This window comes from Bubalus kerabau, chromosome 23 (genome assembly GCF_029407905.1).
Source record: "Bubalus kerabau isolate K-KA32 ecotype Philippines breed swamp buffalo chromosome 23, PCC_UOA_SB_1v2, whole genome shotgun sequence".
NCBI classification, from domain to species: Eukaryota; Metazoa; Chordata; class Mammalia; order Artiodactyla; family Bovidae; genus Bubalus; species Bubalus kerabau.
The window spans coordinates 35,130,526-35,149,549 of record NC_073646.1 but is presented as its reverse complement, the minus strand read 5'-3'; the positions used below and the strand labels follow the sequence as shown (position 1 = coordinate 35,149,549).

General features: G+C 54.0%; 1 protein-coding gene across 4 annotated transcripts in view; it reads right to left on the bottom strand.

Annotated features, from left to right (window-relative positions):
• Positions 1-19,024, bottom strand: part of LOC129637245 (NADPH--cytochrome P450 reductase) — a 53,313-nt gene that overhangs the window by 13,549 nt on the left and 20,740 nt on the right. For 3 of the 4 annotated variants that reach the window (XM_055561217.1, XM_055561215.1, XM_055561218.1), the window contains exon 2: positions 11,523-11,714. In XM_055561217.1, the coding sequence (XP_055417192.1) occupies positions 11,523-11,707 (185 nt within the window). In that variant the 5' untranslated portion in view covers positions 11,708-11,714. Of the gene's footprint in view, positions 1-11,522; positions 11,715-14,672; positions 14,754-19,024 lie in introns of those variants that run through there. The other variant, XM_055561216.1, reaches the window with a different exon arrangement.

Sequence of the window (19,024 nt, the reverse complement as noted above, 5' to 3'; positions counted from 1 at the left end):
GTCCTCACTGAAGACAGGGACTAGGGCACACCCACCACCCACTGAGCACCCGGCTGCCTGTCCTCCACCTCCAGGTGATGTGGGCCAGCCAAGGTGGGGCGGGCATGAGACTACATAAGGTGGCCCCTACCTTCCCAGGGCCTGTCACCAGGCTCGGAAAATCAAAGAGGAAGAGGAGGGGCCACACCTCAGGAGCAGAGAGGTTCAGGGTCAAAACCTGCTTCTTCTACTAAATAGGCCCCCGACTAGATAAGTCAAGCCTCTCGAAGCCTCGGACTCCTTGATTGAAAACCCTGCATCTCCACCTTTGCAGCCGCCCCAGTGGGGTGCTCCACACCGGGAACTCGTCTAACTCTTAGGGATAAAGAGGGAAGGGGAAAGTGTTTGGGTGGCTCTGTGATTTCAGCAGGGTGAGGTGTGAGAAGACCAAATTGATGGGGCATCCGCAGGCCACAGGCTCCAGAAGGAGCAGGCACTGTGCCCAGAGAGACAGGAAAAGCCTCGAGGAAGAGCTGGGCTCTAGTCTCAGGGAGGAAATGGCTCCCGCGAGGGAAAGCCGCGGCAGCTGAGGGGCTCCTGGATGAGGCCCAGGCAGCCGGTGGGGATGAGCTCTGGGGAGGAGGGCCAGGGAGGGGAGGCTCCCTATGCAGCTGCATGGAGGGGGTGTTCCAGGCTGGCAGGAAGGGGAAAGGGGGCCCTCTATGCAGGTCTGGTTGGGGGTGTCAGAGGGCAGGCACAAGGTGCTAAGACCCCCCCACCCCCAGGAACAGGGTGCTCCTGAGAAAGGCGTGCACTTCTGAAGGCCAGCACTGTCCTTAGCTTCAGCCCCTGGGGAAAGATCACACCCACAGAGCCACAAGCGGGACAGGAAACCCGAGGAGGAGGGGGAGACTCCGTCCACGCCTCCAGTCACTGCCCGACACGGGGCAGGCTCCTCATGCTCCCACTGCTGATGCCTGGCTGCCAGGCCCTGACAGGGCCACCCCTGAGTGCCCTTGCCTGGCTTCCCCGCTCCTGACCGCTGTGCACTGGGATTCGCACTCGGAACCCGATCTTTCCCAGGGTGAGGGATGGGTAGGGCGAGACTGCGGCCCTTCTGGTTTCTGGTCTAAACCCCTTTCTTCAGGAAGCAGAGATATGCAGCCTGCAAACCAGGACCGCGGGGGCCAGGGTGGCCGTGCCCCGGCGAGCCCCCGGGGGCTGCTCTTGAGGCCATGCCCTCCTTGTGCCTCCAGACGTCCCTGCCCAGGAGCAAGTTCCCTCCACACCCCAGTGGGGGTGCCTGTGGGCATCCACACCGTCTCCCTGGACGCTGTCTGGAACTGACCTCAGGATGGGCTCGTCCTGATGAGCTGAGTAGGTGCACCCCATGGCTTCTCATGCCCAGCTGCTCTGGACCGCGGGGGCCAGGCAGAATGCTGCACCCCGGGAAGCGTGCAGGGGGCCAGCAGCTAGCAGGTCAGGTTCCGTCCATTCTCTACTGGCGCTGGAGGTGGGCAGCCCGGCCCATGGACGCCGCACATCCTCCCGGACGCTCTGTCCTCTTGGGAGCCCCGCAGAGCCCCTGCCTGCCTCTGACCCCGGTGCCTGGGAGAGCAGCCGCATCTGGCGGGCCCAGTGGGGAGGAACCGGGACTCCCGGCTGGAGCCTCCCATGAGCCCCTGCGTCTGGCACACACCCCTCCTCCTCCTGTATGGACCGAGGGAAGGAGGCAACCTCCCCAGCCCCGGCTGGAGTCTCCTTGGTAACTGTTTATAGCAAAGCCCTTTCTCCCCACAGACTCCCCCTTTTCCACTTTAAGGAAAAAAAAAAAATGAAGTCGTGCAGGCTGAACAAAGCTCCTCTGGACCCTGGGAGGCGGTGGGGCAGGTTGCTATGGCAGGGCTGCATCCCTATAAAGGAGCCTGCTGCCGGCTCCCGTTAAATTAGATCTGGCTCCCATCTCCCTCCCTACAAAAGAACTGCGGGGGACAGAGCCTACTACGCTGGGTCCGGTCTCCTGGGGTAGAGGGTCCGTGAAACTAGCACATCTTGGCCCCTCACTGCAGTGCGGGGAACGCCCAGCAGGGTGGGCTGAGATGGTTCCATGTGGGGAGCCCCCCTTTGAAGGCACCCAAGTAAACAGCCATCAGGAGAGGCCACGGCTGGCCCAGGCGCGGAGCTGAGACCACACGGCTCCAGAGTACAAACGGTTCCAATTAGGTTCCCCACCCCCAAACTGGGAGCAGAAGTGCCTCTGGTTTCTGAGGTCAACTACAGTGGGGGTGGTGGGGGGGACTGGATCGGCCCAAAGGAGGGTGGACAAGAACACTGAGTCACTCGGACCGAGACAAACCACAAGGGCTGGCGTGATTCATTCTGTTTCCAGTCCCAGGCCACGCTCAGAAGGGTTTGTAAAATTTAATTTTCAGCAAAGCGGAACTGACTTCTTCTGAGACTTTCCCTTGCTCCCGGCAACATGTGGGGCAGCTGCTTTTGAGTGGCTCCCTTCAGAGCCTTGTGGGTGGCGACAAGTTCTCCAGGCCCCAGGACGGCAGGCCAGGAAAAGGGCCGAGAGCTGGGTCACATTGATGATGGTAGAGCAGGTGGTGGAAGGGGGAAGACGCACCGGAGCCTCGTGGCAGAAACCTTGTGGCTAGTGGTTGGGAAAAGCTGCCTGGGGTGAAAACAAAGTGGCTCCCTGGAGCTTGAGAAACAGCAGCTTTCTCTACCACCCAGGCCCAGAGTGGGAACTGCCATGGGCAGAAAGCGGCGAGGCAGGTGGGAGCATGCAGCAGTGTGGGAGGCCAGGGGTCAGAGACAAGAAACGGGGGGACCCCTGCGTACAGAGCGCTCCTGTTCACTTCCTTTTCTACTTCAGGTAATTGCCCCGCCCACCCCCACCGGGAAGGTGGAAAGGATTCTGCCCCATTTGACTTTGGAGGGAAGTGAAGCTTGGGGCTGAAGCAGTAACTTCAGCTCCAGGAAAGCCCAGAGGCACCCTCCCACTCCCCAGCAGGGCAGGCTGAGGGTGTGCTCCCCACCCGCCCCCAGCAGAGCAAGGCTGCATCTCCCTGGTCACCCCGTCAGTCAGGACACAGGACACGGCGGTCCCCGTGAACACTTCACTGCCCTTCCCAGGGATTCCTCCCTGTCACTGAGGGTACTCTGAGCCTCGGGGGGAGTGATGTTCCCCTGGTGGACACTATGGGCCCTGGTCAGCAGGACACCTCCTGATGACCATCCGCCAATCTGTGTGGGGCCCAGACGCAAACCGTAGTTCTTGGGGCTGCCCTGGCACCAGCCCTCCCCTTGGCTCCCCACGAGGGTCAGACAAAAACCCCAAGACCCTGCGGGTACCTCCCCAGCCTAAGCTCTCCTATCTCGGCTCCCTTCACGACCCCCGACTCCCTTGGTGACTTACACCCAGGCTCTGCCAGGATACACCTTCCCCAGAGCAGGCCCTGTTCTCCTGGTCCCAGCGTCAGCACACGCGGCCCTCTCCCAGCTTCCTACTCAGCCTCCAGACTCAGCCTGGGGGGTACCTCCCTCCTGACATCCCGCCAGTGGCACCTCAGGCTGTCTGAGCCTTGTCCACTGTACCACCCTCGTGCGTCCCACCTGCACATGAGGCCCTGAGGATGCCCTGTGTCCCTACGCCCTGGCCCCTGGCCCCCAGAGATGAAGCCACTGGCACCGAGAGCCCAGAGGATGCCCAGTGAGGTCAGAAGGGCCACTGACACTCGGCCCTGCATCACTTCCCAGACAGGCCACGTCTGAGCTTTGGGGCACTGGCTAGAATGGCAAAACCTCCCCAATCCCATCAAGGGACAGGAACGGTCCCTCGTGGTCAGGTGGCAGCAGAAAACCCCCAGCTCCGAGTATAGGGGTAGCATGAATGTCCTGAGCCCACGTCCTCGCCGTGTCCACCACAGATGCAGGCGGTTTCGGGCACGGTCCACCCTCCACGGCCTTTCCTCGTGTTTTGCTCTTTGTAAAATCCGTTTGCGTTTCCACTGTCAGAGCCAAGGACCCCTGTCTAGGAAAGGTGGCCCTGAGCTGGGTGTGCAAAGAGCCAGCACCAGGACAGCACTCGGGAGACAGAGAATGGTCAGAGATGGTGCTGGAGGCCTCGACTCCTAGTCTTCCTGGCCCTTCTGCTGAGAGCGAGCCGTCAAACAAAGGTCATGGAGGAAAATGAGCTTTTTTGTGGCTTTTCAGAAGCAACCCCCAGTGGGATGCAGTCAGTAAAATCTAGACCATGGGAAACTTGGGGAAACAAATGATCTGGTTTCTTCAACAAAAAATGCTGTGAGGGAGTCACAGGGGTGGAATGAAGCCTTCGGACCGAAAGAGATCTGTCACTGTGTGATGGGGAAGCAGCCAGGCACGAGAGGCCACAGCCCCAGTGAGCATGACTTGCCAGAAACGGCGAAAGTGCGGGACAGAAGTAAGACCAGCAGGTGCCAGGGGTGGGGGCTGGGGAGTGCCAGCTGTGAAGGGGCCTGTGGGGGTGCCTCCTGGGTGCGGAATGTCCTTGGTTATCTAGACTGTAACACTGGTTACGCCACTGCACACACCTGTCAGGACTCATCAAACTGTGCGCTTCACAAAGGGGAATGTGCATGGCAGAAACCAGCATGATAGTGCAAAGCAACTATCCTCCAATTCAAAATAATTTTTTAAAAAAGGAGAATTTGGGGGGTTTCCCGGGTGGTCCAGTGGCTAAGACTCTGTGCTCCCAATGGAGGGGGCCTGGGTTCGATCCCTGGTCAGGGAACTAGATCCCACACGCTGTAACTAAGACTCAATGCAACCAAATAAAATAAATGAAATATATTAAAAAAAAAAAAAAGAAAAAAAAAAGGAGACTTTTACTGCATGTAGACCTGACCCCTCCAAAAGAGAGGTTGAGAAGATTGAGTAATCAATTGTGATGTATGGCTTTAGATCCTGAATCTTTAAAAAAAAAAAAAGGTTTAAACAAAATGGCTTGGTCACTCAAGGAACTATGAACAATGCCAGCCGAGTATCCACTGATACTGACACGTATTGCAGACTTGAAGGGGTGGGAGGGAAGTGGTGTGTTAGGTTTAGAAAGGGGAAGTCCTCGAATGTGAGAGAACTGGAATATTCTGCTAGTGCAGGTTTCCGTCTAGTTTCACAGGAGATATTTCCAGTTTCCTATGAAAGCATGTGATTCTTTATTCATCATTCATATGAGTTACAGGACTAATGGTGAAATCATACGCCAGCTTTAAGGTAATCTGGCAAGAGTGGGGAATGGCCCAGAGCGGCAAGCTGAAATGGTGACGGGGGCCTGGGCTCCCCCCATGCTTCGGTGTTTGCTTGCAACATTCTGTAAGAAGCAGCTTTGTTTCTCCTAAAAGCACCACAAGAGGAGCAGGCTGCAGGGGTGAGGGCTTCCCAAGGCTGTGAGCAGAGCCGAGGGGGAGCACGGCCGGGGCTGGCTGGGGGCGCAGGCTGCCGTGCGGACCCCCTCGACACCGGCGGCCCTGCTCAGCCCCAGCCCCTGCTGGCCACGGTCACGGTGGGCTCACAGCTTGGCCGAGTCCTCTGGGATGCTTTTTTTTTTTCTCCCTTTTTCAAAAAAGGTTATATAGAAGTGAGTTTTAAGTGAAACTGCTAGGGCTTTCAATGTTGTAAATTAAAAAAAAAAAAAAAAATGTAACGTAAGCCACACCCAGCCTATGAGCCAGTTTGCTTGAGAGGCAGACACACGTGCAGATTTTAGAATTTACTAAGTCAACGGCCTTTCTCTGAGTATCTTCACTTTGACAGGCCGTGGGCTGGGCTGGAGACCCAGACAAAGGATGGGATGGGAACAGGACACTATCTCTGCACCATGGAAGGAGGAAAGAAACAAATTCCCACCCAATAGGAAGGGGGCTGTATTATACGTGCAAGCAAAGTGCATGTGGGCACAGAGGGGCCCTGAGCTCCAGACCCCACCCTGGGGTCCCCCACACTGGGAGTTGCCCTGGCCCCACACGCTCCGCCCAGAGGTACAAGCTGAGCCAAGGGGGAGGAGTAAGAGGGAGTGCAGATGAAAGAGGGATTATTACTATGAGGATGCGCTGCTGGTAACTGCTCTCTATTACAAGTCTTTAATTGCTATCGTAAACTGTTCGAAACACCTCCCCAGGGGGATAAAACCATGTTTCCGGATTAGAAGGCTCAAAGCTCAATACTGGAAGATGCCAATTAATTGAGAGATTCCATCCAATCCCAGCAGGTTTTTTTTTTTTTTTCATTTGTTAGTACTCTTGCCTGGAAAATCCCATGGACGGAGGAGCCTGGTGGGCTGCAGTCCATGGGGTCGCTAAGAGTCGGACACGACTGAGCGACTTCACTTTCACTTTTCACTTTCATGCATTGGAGAAGGCAATGGCAACCCACTCCAGTGTTCTTGCCTGGAGAATCCCAGGGACGGAGGGGCCTGGTGGGCTGCCGTCTATGCGGTCGCACAGAGTCGGACACGACTGAAGCGACTTAGCAGCAGCAGCAGCAGCAGCAGACATTGACAAACTGACTCTGAAAGTTACATGGAGGCGAGTCCCTGCAAGTCCAGTGGTTGGGACTCTGTGCTTTCATTGCTGGGGTCCGGGTCTGATGCCCGGTTGGGGAACTAAGATCCCACAAGCTGAGCTTTGGCCAAGTTTAAAAAAAAAAGTTATTTGGAAATGCCAAGGGCCCCCAAAAGCCAACAGAATCTTAAAAGAACAAAGCTGGAGGACTTGGACTACCAGATACCAAGTCAACAGTTACTATAAAATCACAGAAAACAGAACAGTGTGGTACCGGGGAGAGGACAGAAAACAGACCAATGGAACAAGGGGTCTAGAAGTCCACCCCCATCTCTCTGGCCCCCCGATTCACATCCCAGTGATGACACTTTAGTGCAGTGAGAAAAGAATGACCTTTTCTATTGTAATAAATGGTGCTGAACAGAACACATGGATATCCATAAAGGAAAAAATGAATCTCAAAGGGCCCTGACAATTGGCTGATACCCAATCAATTTTAGCTGGATGGCAGATCTAAGATAAAAACTACAAGAGTGAAGCTTTCAGAAGAAAATACAAAAGATAAGCTCCATGACCATAAAATAAGGCTTCTTAAACTGGACGCCAGAGCATTAGCCATAAATGTGAAGGCCAACCAAAAGTTCACAAATTGGACCCGTTTAAGAACTTCTGATCACAAAAAGACAGATACTATTAAAAGAGTTAAAAGGCAAGTTACAAAAAGATACTGACAATATGTAGATATCTAACAAAGGACTCGAATCTAGAATACATGAAGAACTGTGACAAATGAAGAAGGTCAATAACCTGGCAAGAAAAAAATGGCCAAAGTCTTGAATGACCTTCACAAAAGATACGTCAGTGGCCAGTAAACATGAAAAATCACTGAAATGTGATTAAAACAGGTACCACCACATGCCCATTAGAATGGCTAAAATTTTATTGGTTTTTTTTTTTTTCATTAAAAAATTGTTTTTGCCCATACTGTGCAGCTTGCGGGGTCTTGGTTCACTGTGGCGGTGGTGGTGGTGGTTTAGTGGCCCAGGCGTGTCGACACTTTGTGACCCCATGGACCGTAGCCCACCAGGCTCCTCTGTCCACGGGGTTCTCCAAGGATACTGCAGTGGGTTGCCATTTCCTTCTCCAGGGGATCTTCCTGACCCAGGGATCAAACTTGGGTCTCCTGCATTGCAGGCAGATGCTTCACAATCCAAGCCAGAAACCCCTTAGTTCGCTGACCAGGGATCAAACCCAGGCACTGATAGTGAAAGCAACAGGTCCTAAAAACTGGACCACCAGGGAACTCCCTAGAAAGGCTACAATTTTTTAACTGATGAAAGTAAGTGTTGGTGAGGATGGGCAGCAACTGACCCCTGCCTGCTGGGGGCAGGGCTGGAAGCTGGTACTTGCAGGCTGGGAAACTGGCTGTATCTAACAGAGGCACACGTGAGCCTTCCCTCTGACCCCACCTCCACGTCCACCACACACCCAGCAGAGCTACGTCCACACGGGAACCATGTCCACTTGTACAGGTGTCCCCTGCAGAGCCGCTGGTAACAATGCCTGAGGCTTGAAGCAATCTAAAGGGCCTTCGTGACGGGAGTGAATAAATCATGGTTTATCCCACAACTGAACGCCATGTAATGATAACGAAAGAACTATCACTACACATGATGTGGAGAAACCTCAGGAAAAATGGCCAAACGCTACACATCCCGAGACACAGACGACACTTGTCACGAGAAGTCAGGAGAGTGGGCGACCTGGGGGTGGTGAGACTGGTGGGGGAAGTTTCTTACATGATTATGCCCCTTTTGTGAAAAATGATCAAACCATGTGCTTAAGATCTGTGTACTTTTATGTCTGCATGTTATGCATTTCAATAAACAGCTTATGAAAAATACCACGGAGGCCTTCTAGAACTGACCTTTCTTTGAAGCCCTCCCTGGGCACCTGAGGTTCTGAAGCCCAATCCAGCCTTGTGATGAGGGCTCCCCCCGAGGCCAGCACGCCTGGGAGATTCACCTGCGGACATGGGGGCTCCTTGGGGATCACGTGCACCCCGAAGTCTGGGGTCAGGGGGCTGCGGACGTGCATCCTGTGCTTGCTGTCAGACACAGCCGCTCCCACTGGCTTGGTTTTTAAAAAATATCCATGCCCAAAGGTCTGGACTCACTATCCTGGGTGGTGAAGGCCTGAAAAGGCCTTAAAAGACCAACTGGAAGCCACTGGGAATCAGTGAGGACTCTGGATCCAGCCGTGGACTGCAGACAGTCCCCACACCGCTGGCTCTCTGCGGGCCTGGCGGTGAGGGAGGTGCCGCGTTGTGGCTGGAGCCGCCTGCGCTCACCGGAAGCACGAGAGAGCAGGGGCAGCATGGAGGGATTTGCACGGGGCCAGCTTCGTGGCCCAGGCGCATCAGCAAAGCGGCCTCTCTGAGTCTCAGCTCTCTCACCTTTAAACTGGGATATTACCCACATCTTAAGAGACAGAGGCAGCCTGGCAAAGCGGGGAAAACTGGGGGCTGTGGAGTCTGTAGATCCAGGTTCAAAAAAAAAAACAGCTCTGCTTGTAAGTTAGGTGACCTCAGGCACACTCAGTCACTAACACCTCCGCTTCCTTCTCTGCCAAACAGGGTAATGATGGTGTTCTGGAAGGTTCCTGTAAGACTGGAGATAGTATTAATGATGAGGGCTCTTCAAGCACCAGGAGCTGGGCAAAGAGCTCTATGATGGAGCATGTCAGTTAATTTTTACAGCCCTATGAGGTCAGTTCTACTGTTATCTCCGATTTATAATTGAAGACACAAACTTCAAAAGATTAAGTGAGGGCAAATGTCACAAGACTAATACAGGGTGGGGTGGGGTCAGGACTCAAACCTTTGTAACCAACATCACGGCCCAGACCCTAACCACTGCTCGACAACAGCTTCTCTTACAGTGTACACGCAGGACCCTGGCCACAAGGTATTCAGCGTGATACCATGAGGGACGAGAAGGGGACTGAAACATGGAGGGTGAAAATTTTAGGATTATAAAGAGGGAAATAGAGTTTCAGCACTCTGGCAAAGAGAAACCATTTGAATCTGTGAATCTGTAAAGTCTAGGACTTCTGTTTCAAGTCCATCTAGTGAGCCCAGGGACCCTGGTAACGCGAGAATGGCGGCTCCAGGCTCTCTCATGGCATAGCCTCCCTCGGGGGTAGGGGTTGGGATATGCCTGCATCTTACAGATGAGCAGACGCAGGGCCCCTTTAAACTGGGACCTAGGCACTGGTCCTCTTGAGTGCCATACCTTTTCACCAAGAATACTTTGCCACACCACGAATGTACCTATCCAGTTCCAGGGGTACAGGCTGGCCTCCGCTCGCCTGCCAGCCTCCCCGCCCCACTCTGGCCTTCTGCTGGCAAAGCCCTTGAAGTCTTGGAACGTGGCCCCCTTCCTGCAGCACACCATTCTGACCTCTCCAAGAGGGGATGCCTCAGTAGAGACCACAGAGCCTGTGTCTCCCGCCTGCTCACCTCTCCCTCCATCATGAGCGATGAGGCCACCCACTCTGTTGAGCTGAAAGTGTTTCAGAAACCATTTTTTAAAGTACCTTTCCAAGTCCTGACTTGTTAGCTTCTTTAACATAGAGGCCATTCTTGCATACCTGCAGCGTCCAGCGCAGCGCTTGGTACGAAACACTTTGGGACACAAACACCTAAGCAGCTGCCGAGTGGCAGGACTAGAGCTAGTTGATGTTACAGACGTCACCCACAAGAGCTCTGTGAGGGCGGGGTCACTGCGTTTAGGGTTAGTGACCTCCGGAGAGGGGAGCGGGCCTGGAGGCTGCATTAATGCCCAACAGTCAATGATTTAATCAATATGTACACACAACGAAACCTCTACAAAAACCCAAAAGGATGGGATTTGGACAGTCCTGGAGCTGCTGACGACACAGGATTGGGCAGGTGGCAGCCCAGAGAGGCAGGGGAGCCCCGGGCCCCTTCCCCACACCTTGCCCTATGCCTCTCTTCCATCTGGCTATTTCTTTTATTCTTACTAAATCACACTAAGCAGGTGATCTAGTAAGAAAGGTGTTTTCCTGAGTTCTGTGAACCCCTCTAGCGAATTAATCAAACCCGAGCAGGGGGTTATGGGAACCTCTGACCCAGGTAGTTGCTGGCACTCGGACTTGTTGATCATTGTCTGAGGGGGGCAGGGGGCAGGCCTCTGGGGCTTAACCCGTAACCTGGGGGAGCTGATGCTAACTTCAGGAGACAGTGTCACACCCAGCTGGGATCCAGAGAGCTGGAGAACTGCTTGCTCAAAGGAGCGTTCAGTCTGAGCACTGACGGTAGAGGAGGAAAAAATAGCTTTTCTCTTACTTTGTCACCAACCCCTGACCGCAACCAATCTCTAAGCTCCAGGCTCCTCTCTTCATTTAAAAAGAGAAAGGAAATTATCTTCCAATTAAAATAAATAAATTTTTTAAATAAAATAAAAAGAGAAATGAGCAGCTGTTAGGCAATAAGGATATGTCAAGGCAGCGTCAAACTGCAACTCTCTCCTTGTCGACAATGAAAAGGATTCGAGGGAATCCCGAAAGGACCGGTTACCTTGTGCCCTGGCCCTGAGGAGCGTGCCTCGGTGAGCCCGTGTGTTTACGAAAGGCACGGTCAGGGCCTGGAGTGAGGCATTAACTGGGAGCCTTGTGCTGAGGTCCCGGCATGCCAGAGCATCAGGCTGCCTGTCGGCACACGGCAACTTCTGCTCTGACTGGTTCCTGTGACGCCTGAATACGAGACAGGCATCAAAGGGCCTTGACCGATGTGAGGGGCAGCACAAACAGAAGCGCTTATGAAGCTAGACCAGAAGCAGAGCCCACCAATCAGGCAAAACCCAAGACGCTACGAGGGGCCCTGCCCCTCTCAGCCGGCTTGCTCCTGCCTGAGCACTGCCGGGAAGACAGCAGAGACGTGCTCCGGGGGGGACCCTGAGTGTTGTCACTTACGTGGTCTGAATCTTGGTGAACTCGGGGACTTCTTCTTTTTTCTTCCTGAAGAGGAACCAGTATGTCATGACACCCACGATGAGAGAAAACAGGATCATGTCCGTCGTGCTGAAAAGGGACACTTCTTCAGCCACCATCTCAGACGTGGTGGTGCCGGCATCCATGTTGGAATCTGCCATGTTCATCAGGAATCTGTCCAGACAAAGAACGACAGAAGTCAGCAGGGGCTGCCTGGGGCCTGCTGGGGGGCCCCCTGAAGGCTTCGGTCTGGGCTGCACACCCCAAGGGCTGCAGCAACAGGCAGAGCCCCGGGACCAGAACCGAGCGAGCATGCGGGCCGCGTGGTGCCTGCTCAGCCCCGGGTGCACCTGGGCACAGGCTGGAACCAGGACCGGGCCTCCGGTGACCTGAGGAGGAACCACGTGTTCCCCACACCAGCCTGCTTCAGCCCCACAAGGACACAGCGGGGCGCAGCTTCCCTTTCCCCGGCAGGCCCGGGATGCCCCGAACCAGCACGCTCCACAGGTCTTCAGGGACTGGCCCTTGGACAGCTCCATGGAAATAACCTCTGAGCCCTTGGAATGTGCCGCCTGATAAGAATGTCTCTGCATACCCGAGACCTTGGGTCACCCAGTTTATGCTAATGCTGCAGCTTAGGGGAACACCTGGGGCTCTGAGTCACATCGTACTGCTGGGACCTCTGGGGCGCTGGAGACTCAAGCAGTGAGCTCAGACATGGGGGCGCCCCGGGCCTTCAAGACTGATTCTCAGTAAGAACCCTGGACGCCACGGCTAGAGGGGGCCTCGCCGGCTGGCAGCACCTAAGACACGTGGCCACACGTGGCTGCCGGTGGAGCACATGGTGTGACTACCCCGGAGGACAGCCCGCCCGCGGGCAGAGCACACCTGGAAGCTTCTGCCGGCTCCTGCTGGACTGTCCTTTCGCGTCTCCCTCTGCTGCTTTCAGGCTGTCTCCCTCGGCCGTAATCAACTATGACTGGGAGTAAAGCAGCTTTGCCAAGTTCTGTGAGTCCTGCTGCATCACTGAGCCAGACGGTGGTCTTGGGGGAACCCACCCCCCCCACACACCGATTGGCTTAGTTCCCAGATGGTGTTCTTGGGAACCCCCACCACACCAACCTATTTAGTCCCCTTGAAAGGTGCTCGACTGGTCCTTCCACCACTGAAACCTGGCAGGTATGTACAGATGAGTCAACAGAGGCCCAGACACTCCCGCAGTGCATTTCTGCCTCTTGTCACCAAGGCCGGGCTGGCTCTGCAATCTCATTGTGCCCTTTTGCAATCACTGCTCCTACCCAGTGGCTGGCTCTCAGTGCAACCACAGCTCCAGGCTCAGTCAGAAATGCCTGAGTCACAGCTCGGCGAGGAGGGCAGCGCGAGATTACTTCACACGTGACTTCCATTAGCTGTCACTGCCTTTGGGGAACCACAGCGGGGGCCCCGGGGCAGCTGAGGGCCGGGAGCGGGCCCTTCAGGGCGGCCCTCAGCCTGCTTCTCAGCTTGGTCACTAATCTGAGGGGCTGGTTTCAGAGGCTGAGTTCCCGAGATCACCTCAGCTCACCCTTTCTGATATCTGATGTGAAAAGACAATCTTAACTCGAGTACCCAGAGAATACTGTTTAAAGAATTGCCTTATAAACACACTGAATGTTTACTCAGGGTTAGTCACGTCTCTCTACCCACCCCAGCAGTGGTGTCTGGTGCGCCCACGAGACTTCTGCTGTGGAGGGGACCTGTCCTCATGGTTTTGGAGCCCGCCTGGGGGTCCCACCAGGGCTGACGTGCTGACCCAGGAGAGCCCCCCGCGACGACTGCCAGCTCCCTGTCCCACCACCTTGCTGACTCAGGCTGCCCGGCCCCCTTACTTACCAAGGGGGGACTGACACCCACAAAACTAAACAACTGCTTCTTGCCACACGCGCAAGTCAACCGCAGCACTCAGACTGGGGTCTCCACAGCTCTGAGACGTAAGATGTCAGACAGACCAGAGCTGCAGAGGGCGGTGCAAAGGACCCCGGAGAGCATCTATTTCCACCAGAGGCCGGGAGGCTCCAGGGGCGAGGTTTACTCGCCACTCACCCAAGCCGGAGAACAGAGTGGACACGTCTCTCTGTTCTGTCCCCAGTTCCCGAGGGACGAACAGTCCCCCCAAGACACCTGGGTATCTGGCTCGTGGTGAGAAGGAAGGGTTGGCAGGCTGGCAAGGAGGAAGTCAGGAAAAACCTTCACCTCATGCTTCCCAACTAGGATCAGAGCCATGTGCCTGGGGGCTGAAGCCAAGAACAAAATGTTAAACCACCAACGTCCCACGGAGGTGTACATGAACGCACCTGCCCTCCTCTCCAGCCTGTGTCCCTGCCCCCAGGGCCTTGACCCAGGCCTGGGATGCTCTCCTTCTACCTGCTCCCCACTCGGTCCTCAGACCTTAGCTCAACTGTCACTTCCTGGGTGGGGGTGTGTGTCACACTTTCCCAGCACAGTGCTTAGCACATCACCTAGGGCCGGAAAAAAGTTCTCACAGAATGAAAAAAGTCAGTGAATTCACTGAAACACACAGGGTGTATCAACTGCATGAACCACTGACATGAAGCCTACAGACCGAAAAGAACTTAGGGGCTGGGAGCATGCCCATGCAGTGATCCTCCAGGACACAGGTCTCCCGACCTTCTCGGCTTGTGAAGCCCCTGGAATCTGAGTAAATGGTATCCCTAGGACAAGAGACATACCAAAGAGTTCCATTTAGGAGTAGTTGGATCCCAACAACTTCCAAAAACCCAGCTCTGCAAAGACACACAGAGTGTCAAAGGGAATGCAGATCTCACACTGATACTGAGAAACACCCCCAAGCTGCTCTCAGGGGCACAGACGTGGAGTCTCTCTGAGCACCTCTGGGTGCCAGCAATGATGCCCCGAGGCACCTCAGCAAGGTCAGGGAATCAAGGCCCTGCTGCATAAAATCACTCTACTCTGAGTGTGAAATATTCAGATGGAAGAAATTTGACCATCCTGCCTGGTGGGTGGTCTCCATTTCAAGTGTCGGGGGGCTGACCGTGAGATGGGCTGACCGTGAGATAGTCTGAGGTCCCCACAGGCCCTCGAGGGAGACTCTGGGAGCCCTGTGCAATTTACCTTTCAATCATTCATTCTTTTGCACTTAGTGGGAAGCAGGAAAACCAAACAGTACAGAGCTCACGGGTCCAAAAGCAACATCTGTCAACAACAGAAGAAAATAAAAAGGGTGTGGGAAAATACAGGAAGTTCTTAACCAGACCAGGCTCTTGCCACAGGCCTGTCACCAGCTAGGCAAATCCCTTACTGGCAGGAAGGAGGCTTTCATATTCTTACATGTAAAAATTAGACACAGAAAAAATGGGATTCATCAAAGACCAGCCAAGTAAGTCTCCCCCACCCCAAACAGAGCAGGTCTGATTCAATCTTTTATTATATATTAGGTCTGTACCTACGTTTTTTCACTTTTATCATAAAGACAGTGTACATATAGAAACGGACATAAACAGACAGACAGGTGCTATTCCTCCTTTTGAACTGCACCAATTAGCCAGTTCCCACTGATGCTGAAGGTCAAAGGCAGCAATGCCAGAGCTTCCCAGGTGGTGCTAGTGGTAAAGAACCCACCTGCCAATGCAGGAGATGTAAGAGATGTGGGTTCAATCCCTGGGTTGGAAAGATCCCCTGGAGTAGGAAATGGCAACCCACTCCAGTATTCTTGCCTGGAGAATCCCATGGACAGAGGAGCCTGAAGGGCTACAGTCTGTGGGGTAGCACAGAGTCAGAGGCAACTGAGCAGCAGTCCCCGGGGCAGCCCGACACCCTGCAGAGCGGGGTGAACAAATCGCTGGCCACCCGGGGCCAAGGGCATGGCGGGAGCGAAGTCAGCTTTGAAGGGACACATGTGGCAAAAAGAGAAGGGCTCTTTCTCCACCCAACTGTCGACAGCACCTGACGTCTCAGATCGTCCTCTGGAAAGCATCTGCAGCTTTGCCGTCACTGTACGTTAACTTCTCGTCGGTAACCGATCGACTAAGCTGGCGCTGACATCACAGTGAGTTGGCATGAATGCAGCAACAGGAAGGAAGGAAGGAAGGAAGCCAGCGAGCGGTGTACGCGCCGCCCCTTTAGTGTGCACGTCACCCAGGCACGCAGGCACCGTCGCCTCCAAGGAGCCAGGACCACCTCCCCACCCCCCACCCCTGCTGCAGCGCGAGTAGGGTCTGTTCAGGGTCACAAACCTCTGCCAAGGTTCTTCAAGATGAGAGAGAGAATCCTCAGGGAAACCAAGCCTCCTCTTGCCTAACAGCTAATCCTCCAGAGCCTGAGCGATAACTCAGGGGAAAGGGCCTCCCCAAGGCAGCCTGCTGAGAGCACTGCTCAAAAGAGCAGCTGGAACACACTCCCCTCTGGGTACAGTGTCCGCCTCGCTGACCTTTTAAACCCACACAAGGCCGGCGAGGCTTTCTTTGGGTTCATCCTGTTTGCCATTCACTCAGCTTCTTACATCTGCAGGTTGGGAACTTATCAGCTATTTTGTCTCCAAGTTCTTTCTCAGCCCCACCCTCTTTCTCTTTCCCTCCCGGGGCCACGCTGGCCTATGTGTATGGCTGTCCCCAAGTCCCTGTGGCCATGCTCAGTTTTATCACCTCGCTTCTCTCCTGGCTCAGATTGGGTCATTTCCATTCTCCTAAGTTCACCGGTGGTCTCCTCTGCCAATTCTGTCGTGGTGCCATCCGTGGAATTTTGGTCTTTTCTTTTTGCTATGGTATCTTTCAGTTCTAAGATGTCTGTTCGGCTCTTCTTTATCTTTTGTATGACTGCTTTTTCTCATTCAAGTTGAGATTTTTCCTAGTTCTTAGGATGGTGAGTGATTTTTTTAAATTGGATCCTAAGCATTTTGGGTATTATAACACTCTAAATCTTATTTAAGTCCTCTCTTTTGTCAGGCCTTCTCTGTCCCAACGCTGGTCGGCATATTCCAGTGGTTTCAAACCATGGAGGGGCCACACATAGGGGAAAACGGAACTCTGAGGAAGAAGAAGGGAAGATGGTCCAAACAGTCAAAGATGGGTCGCCCAGGGACCAACCTCTGAGCTGGGGCATGAAAAATGACCAGGGTCCACCAGTCAGGTAAAGGAGGGAAAAGTTCCAGCTGGAGGAAGCATGTGCCTCCTGATAAACGAGCAGTAGTTACTCACTTGTAACCACTGATACAAATGATGAAAGAGCAGCAGTTACAGAATCTAGTGTGACTCAAGAGTGTTAGGACAAGATGCGTTTGCATGCGCGAGTATAAGGGTGATGAGTAAGAGGCTGGTCTTTAAAAGGAGATTTAAGACCAGTGTGTGAAGGAGTGTTCTGTGTGCCTAAGGCCTTTGAGCTCTGGGTGGCAGTGATGACAGGGTGAGGGTGTGGCACGGTTAGAACCAGGTGGCAGGGTGGTAACCCCAAACAGTGGCTGCACCCACAGGATCAGTGCAGACGTGGAGCCATGACCAAGGCAACCTAGACTAGAACTCATGCAGGCCCATGTTCCCCACAGACGCCCAGATGCCCCGGCTGATGACTTTTCCCCCGATTAACAGGGCTTATGGGTGGGATGTGGAGACACGTGATGGGCACTGTGTCTGATGCAAGGATGTGAAAGAGGAAGGCAGCCAGGGAAGCTGGATCTGTGAAAGCATGACTTGGCAAGAAGCAGGCAGAAGAGCGAGCTAGCATCACTCAGCCTAAATGGAGCTGACAAAGCCCCATGGCCACTGACCACCGGAACTGCGGCCGGTCGTGGATGGCCACGTGCGCTTGTTTCTTCTTTCGGCCTCTCTGGGGCCTCAGCCACCTGGCCTGAACCAAAAGCATTGTGAACCCACACATCCTCTAAGCCCTTGGCAATAAACTCTGGGGCATCTGAGGCTGTAACTTAGTTGACACTACTAAACGTTAGCAAGGGCAATTTATGGTACAAGAAACTTCACACGAGTGCTGTGAGGTAATAGAAAATATATACATACATACATACAGGGGCCTCTGCCCCCTGTTCCTGGCACAGAATTTCTATCCTAAAATTCTTGAAATTTCCTAAAGTGATAAGAGCACCAGGAGCATCTTCTGTTTGAATGCAACTGTGAGTGGGCTCCTGCATGGGGGCTGGTTACCAGGACGACCAAGCGATGAATTTGTTGTTGTTATTTAGTTGCTCCGTCGTGTCCGGCCGTTTGCGACTCTATGGACTGTAGCCCACCAGGCTCCTCTGTCCACGGGATTCTCCAGGCAAGGATACTGGAGTGGGTTGCCACTTCCTTCTCCAGGGGATAAGCTTGGAATTTTCAGTCCCTACCTGCAACGCCTTCTCCAGAGAGGGGAGAAGGGCTGGAAACGGACTGAATAACTGATCATCCCTACAGGAGGAGGCCTCCCTCAAATCCCAGAAGCACGGGGCTCAGGGAGCTTCCAGATTGGTGAGCAGAGTCACGTGCTGGGAGGGTGACCCTAAGTCTACAGGGACAGAAACTCCTGGGTTCAGGATCCTCCCAGACCTCACCCTATGTGTCTCTTCGTCTGCCTGCTCACCTGTATCCTTCATCAGATCCTTTAATATACTGGTAAATGTGTTCTCCTGAGTTCTGTCAGTGGCTCCAGCAAATTAATCAAACCTGAGAAGGGAGCTGTGGGACCCGAAATGCAGAGTCCATCAGTCAGAGGCACAGATGACAACCTGGACTTGGGACCAACATCTGCAGAGGGGGCCTTTAAGGGGGGAGCAGTCTTGAGGGACTGAACCCTTACCCTATGGGATCTGACTCTATCTCCAGGTAGACAGAATCAACATGGAGTTAAACTGCAGGGTACCCAGTTGCTGTGCTTGGTGGGGGAGGCCCCCCCAAATCTGGCATGAGAGGTGAAGGAGAGACCCAGAAGGAAGGGCTGGGCTTCTCTAAGCCAAGTTCATATGGCTCACCCCTCAACTACAAATCGGCACTTGTCATCTACCCCTACAAGGATTAAGTCATGAGCTACTGCAGCTGCTGACCTTCAACACCCCATGAAAGGAGCTCAGAGTAGAGAGCAGAAATGAGGCATCTGTGCTCAGGGGAAAACTGGCAGGACAGGTCTTCAAACAGATATTTTCAGGAACTGATTTTTCTGAGCCCAATTCTTGTATCTTCTCATACCCAGGAAAGCACTAAAATCCTTCATGGTAACAACTGCTCCTCATGGCTAGCAGAAAGCTTCACGAGATGAGCAGAAACCTTCTGGAAAAATCTGTGCCTGATTGCATGTATTCCCCCTTTACCAAAATCACATGCATACTGTCCTCCCCCCACCCCGTCTCTCTGGAGCAGTTTCTCGGAGCTGAGGTGCTGTCTCCCAGGCTGCAGTCCTCATTTTGCCCCCAATAAAACCTATCTCATAGCTCTCATGCACATTTTTAAGTCGCCACCCTCCTGACCACCCCGTCGCCTTCACTG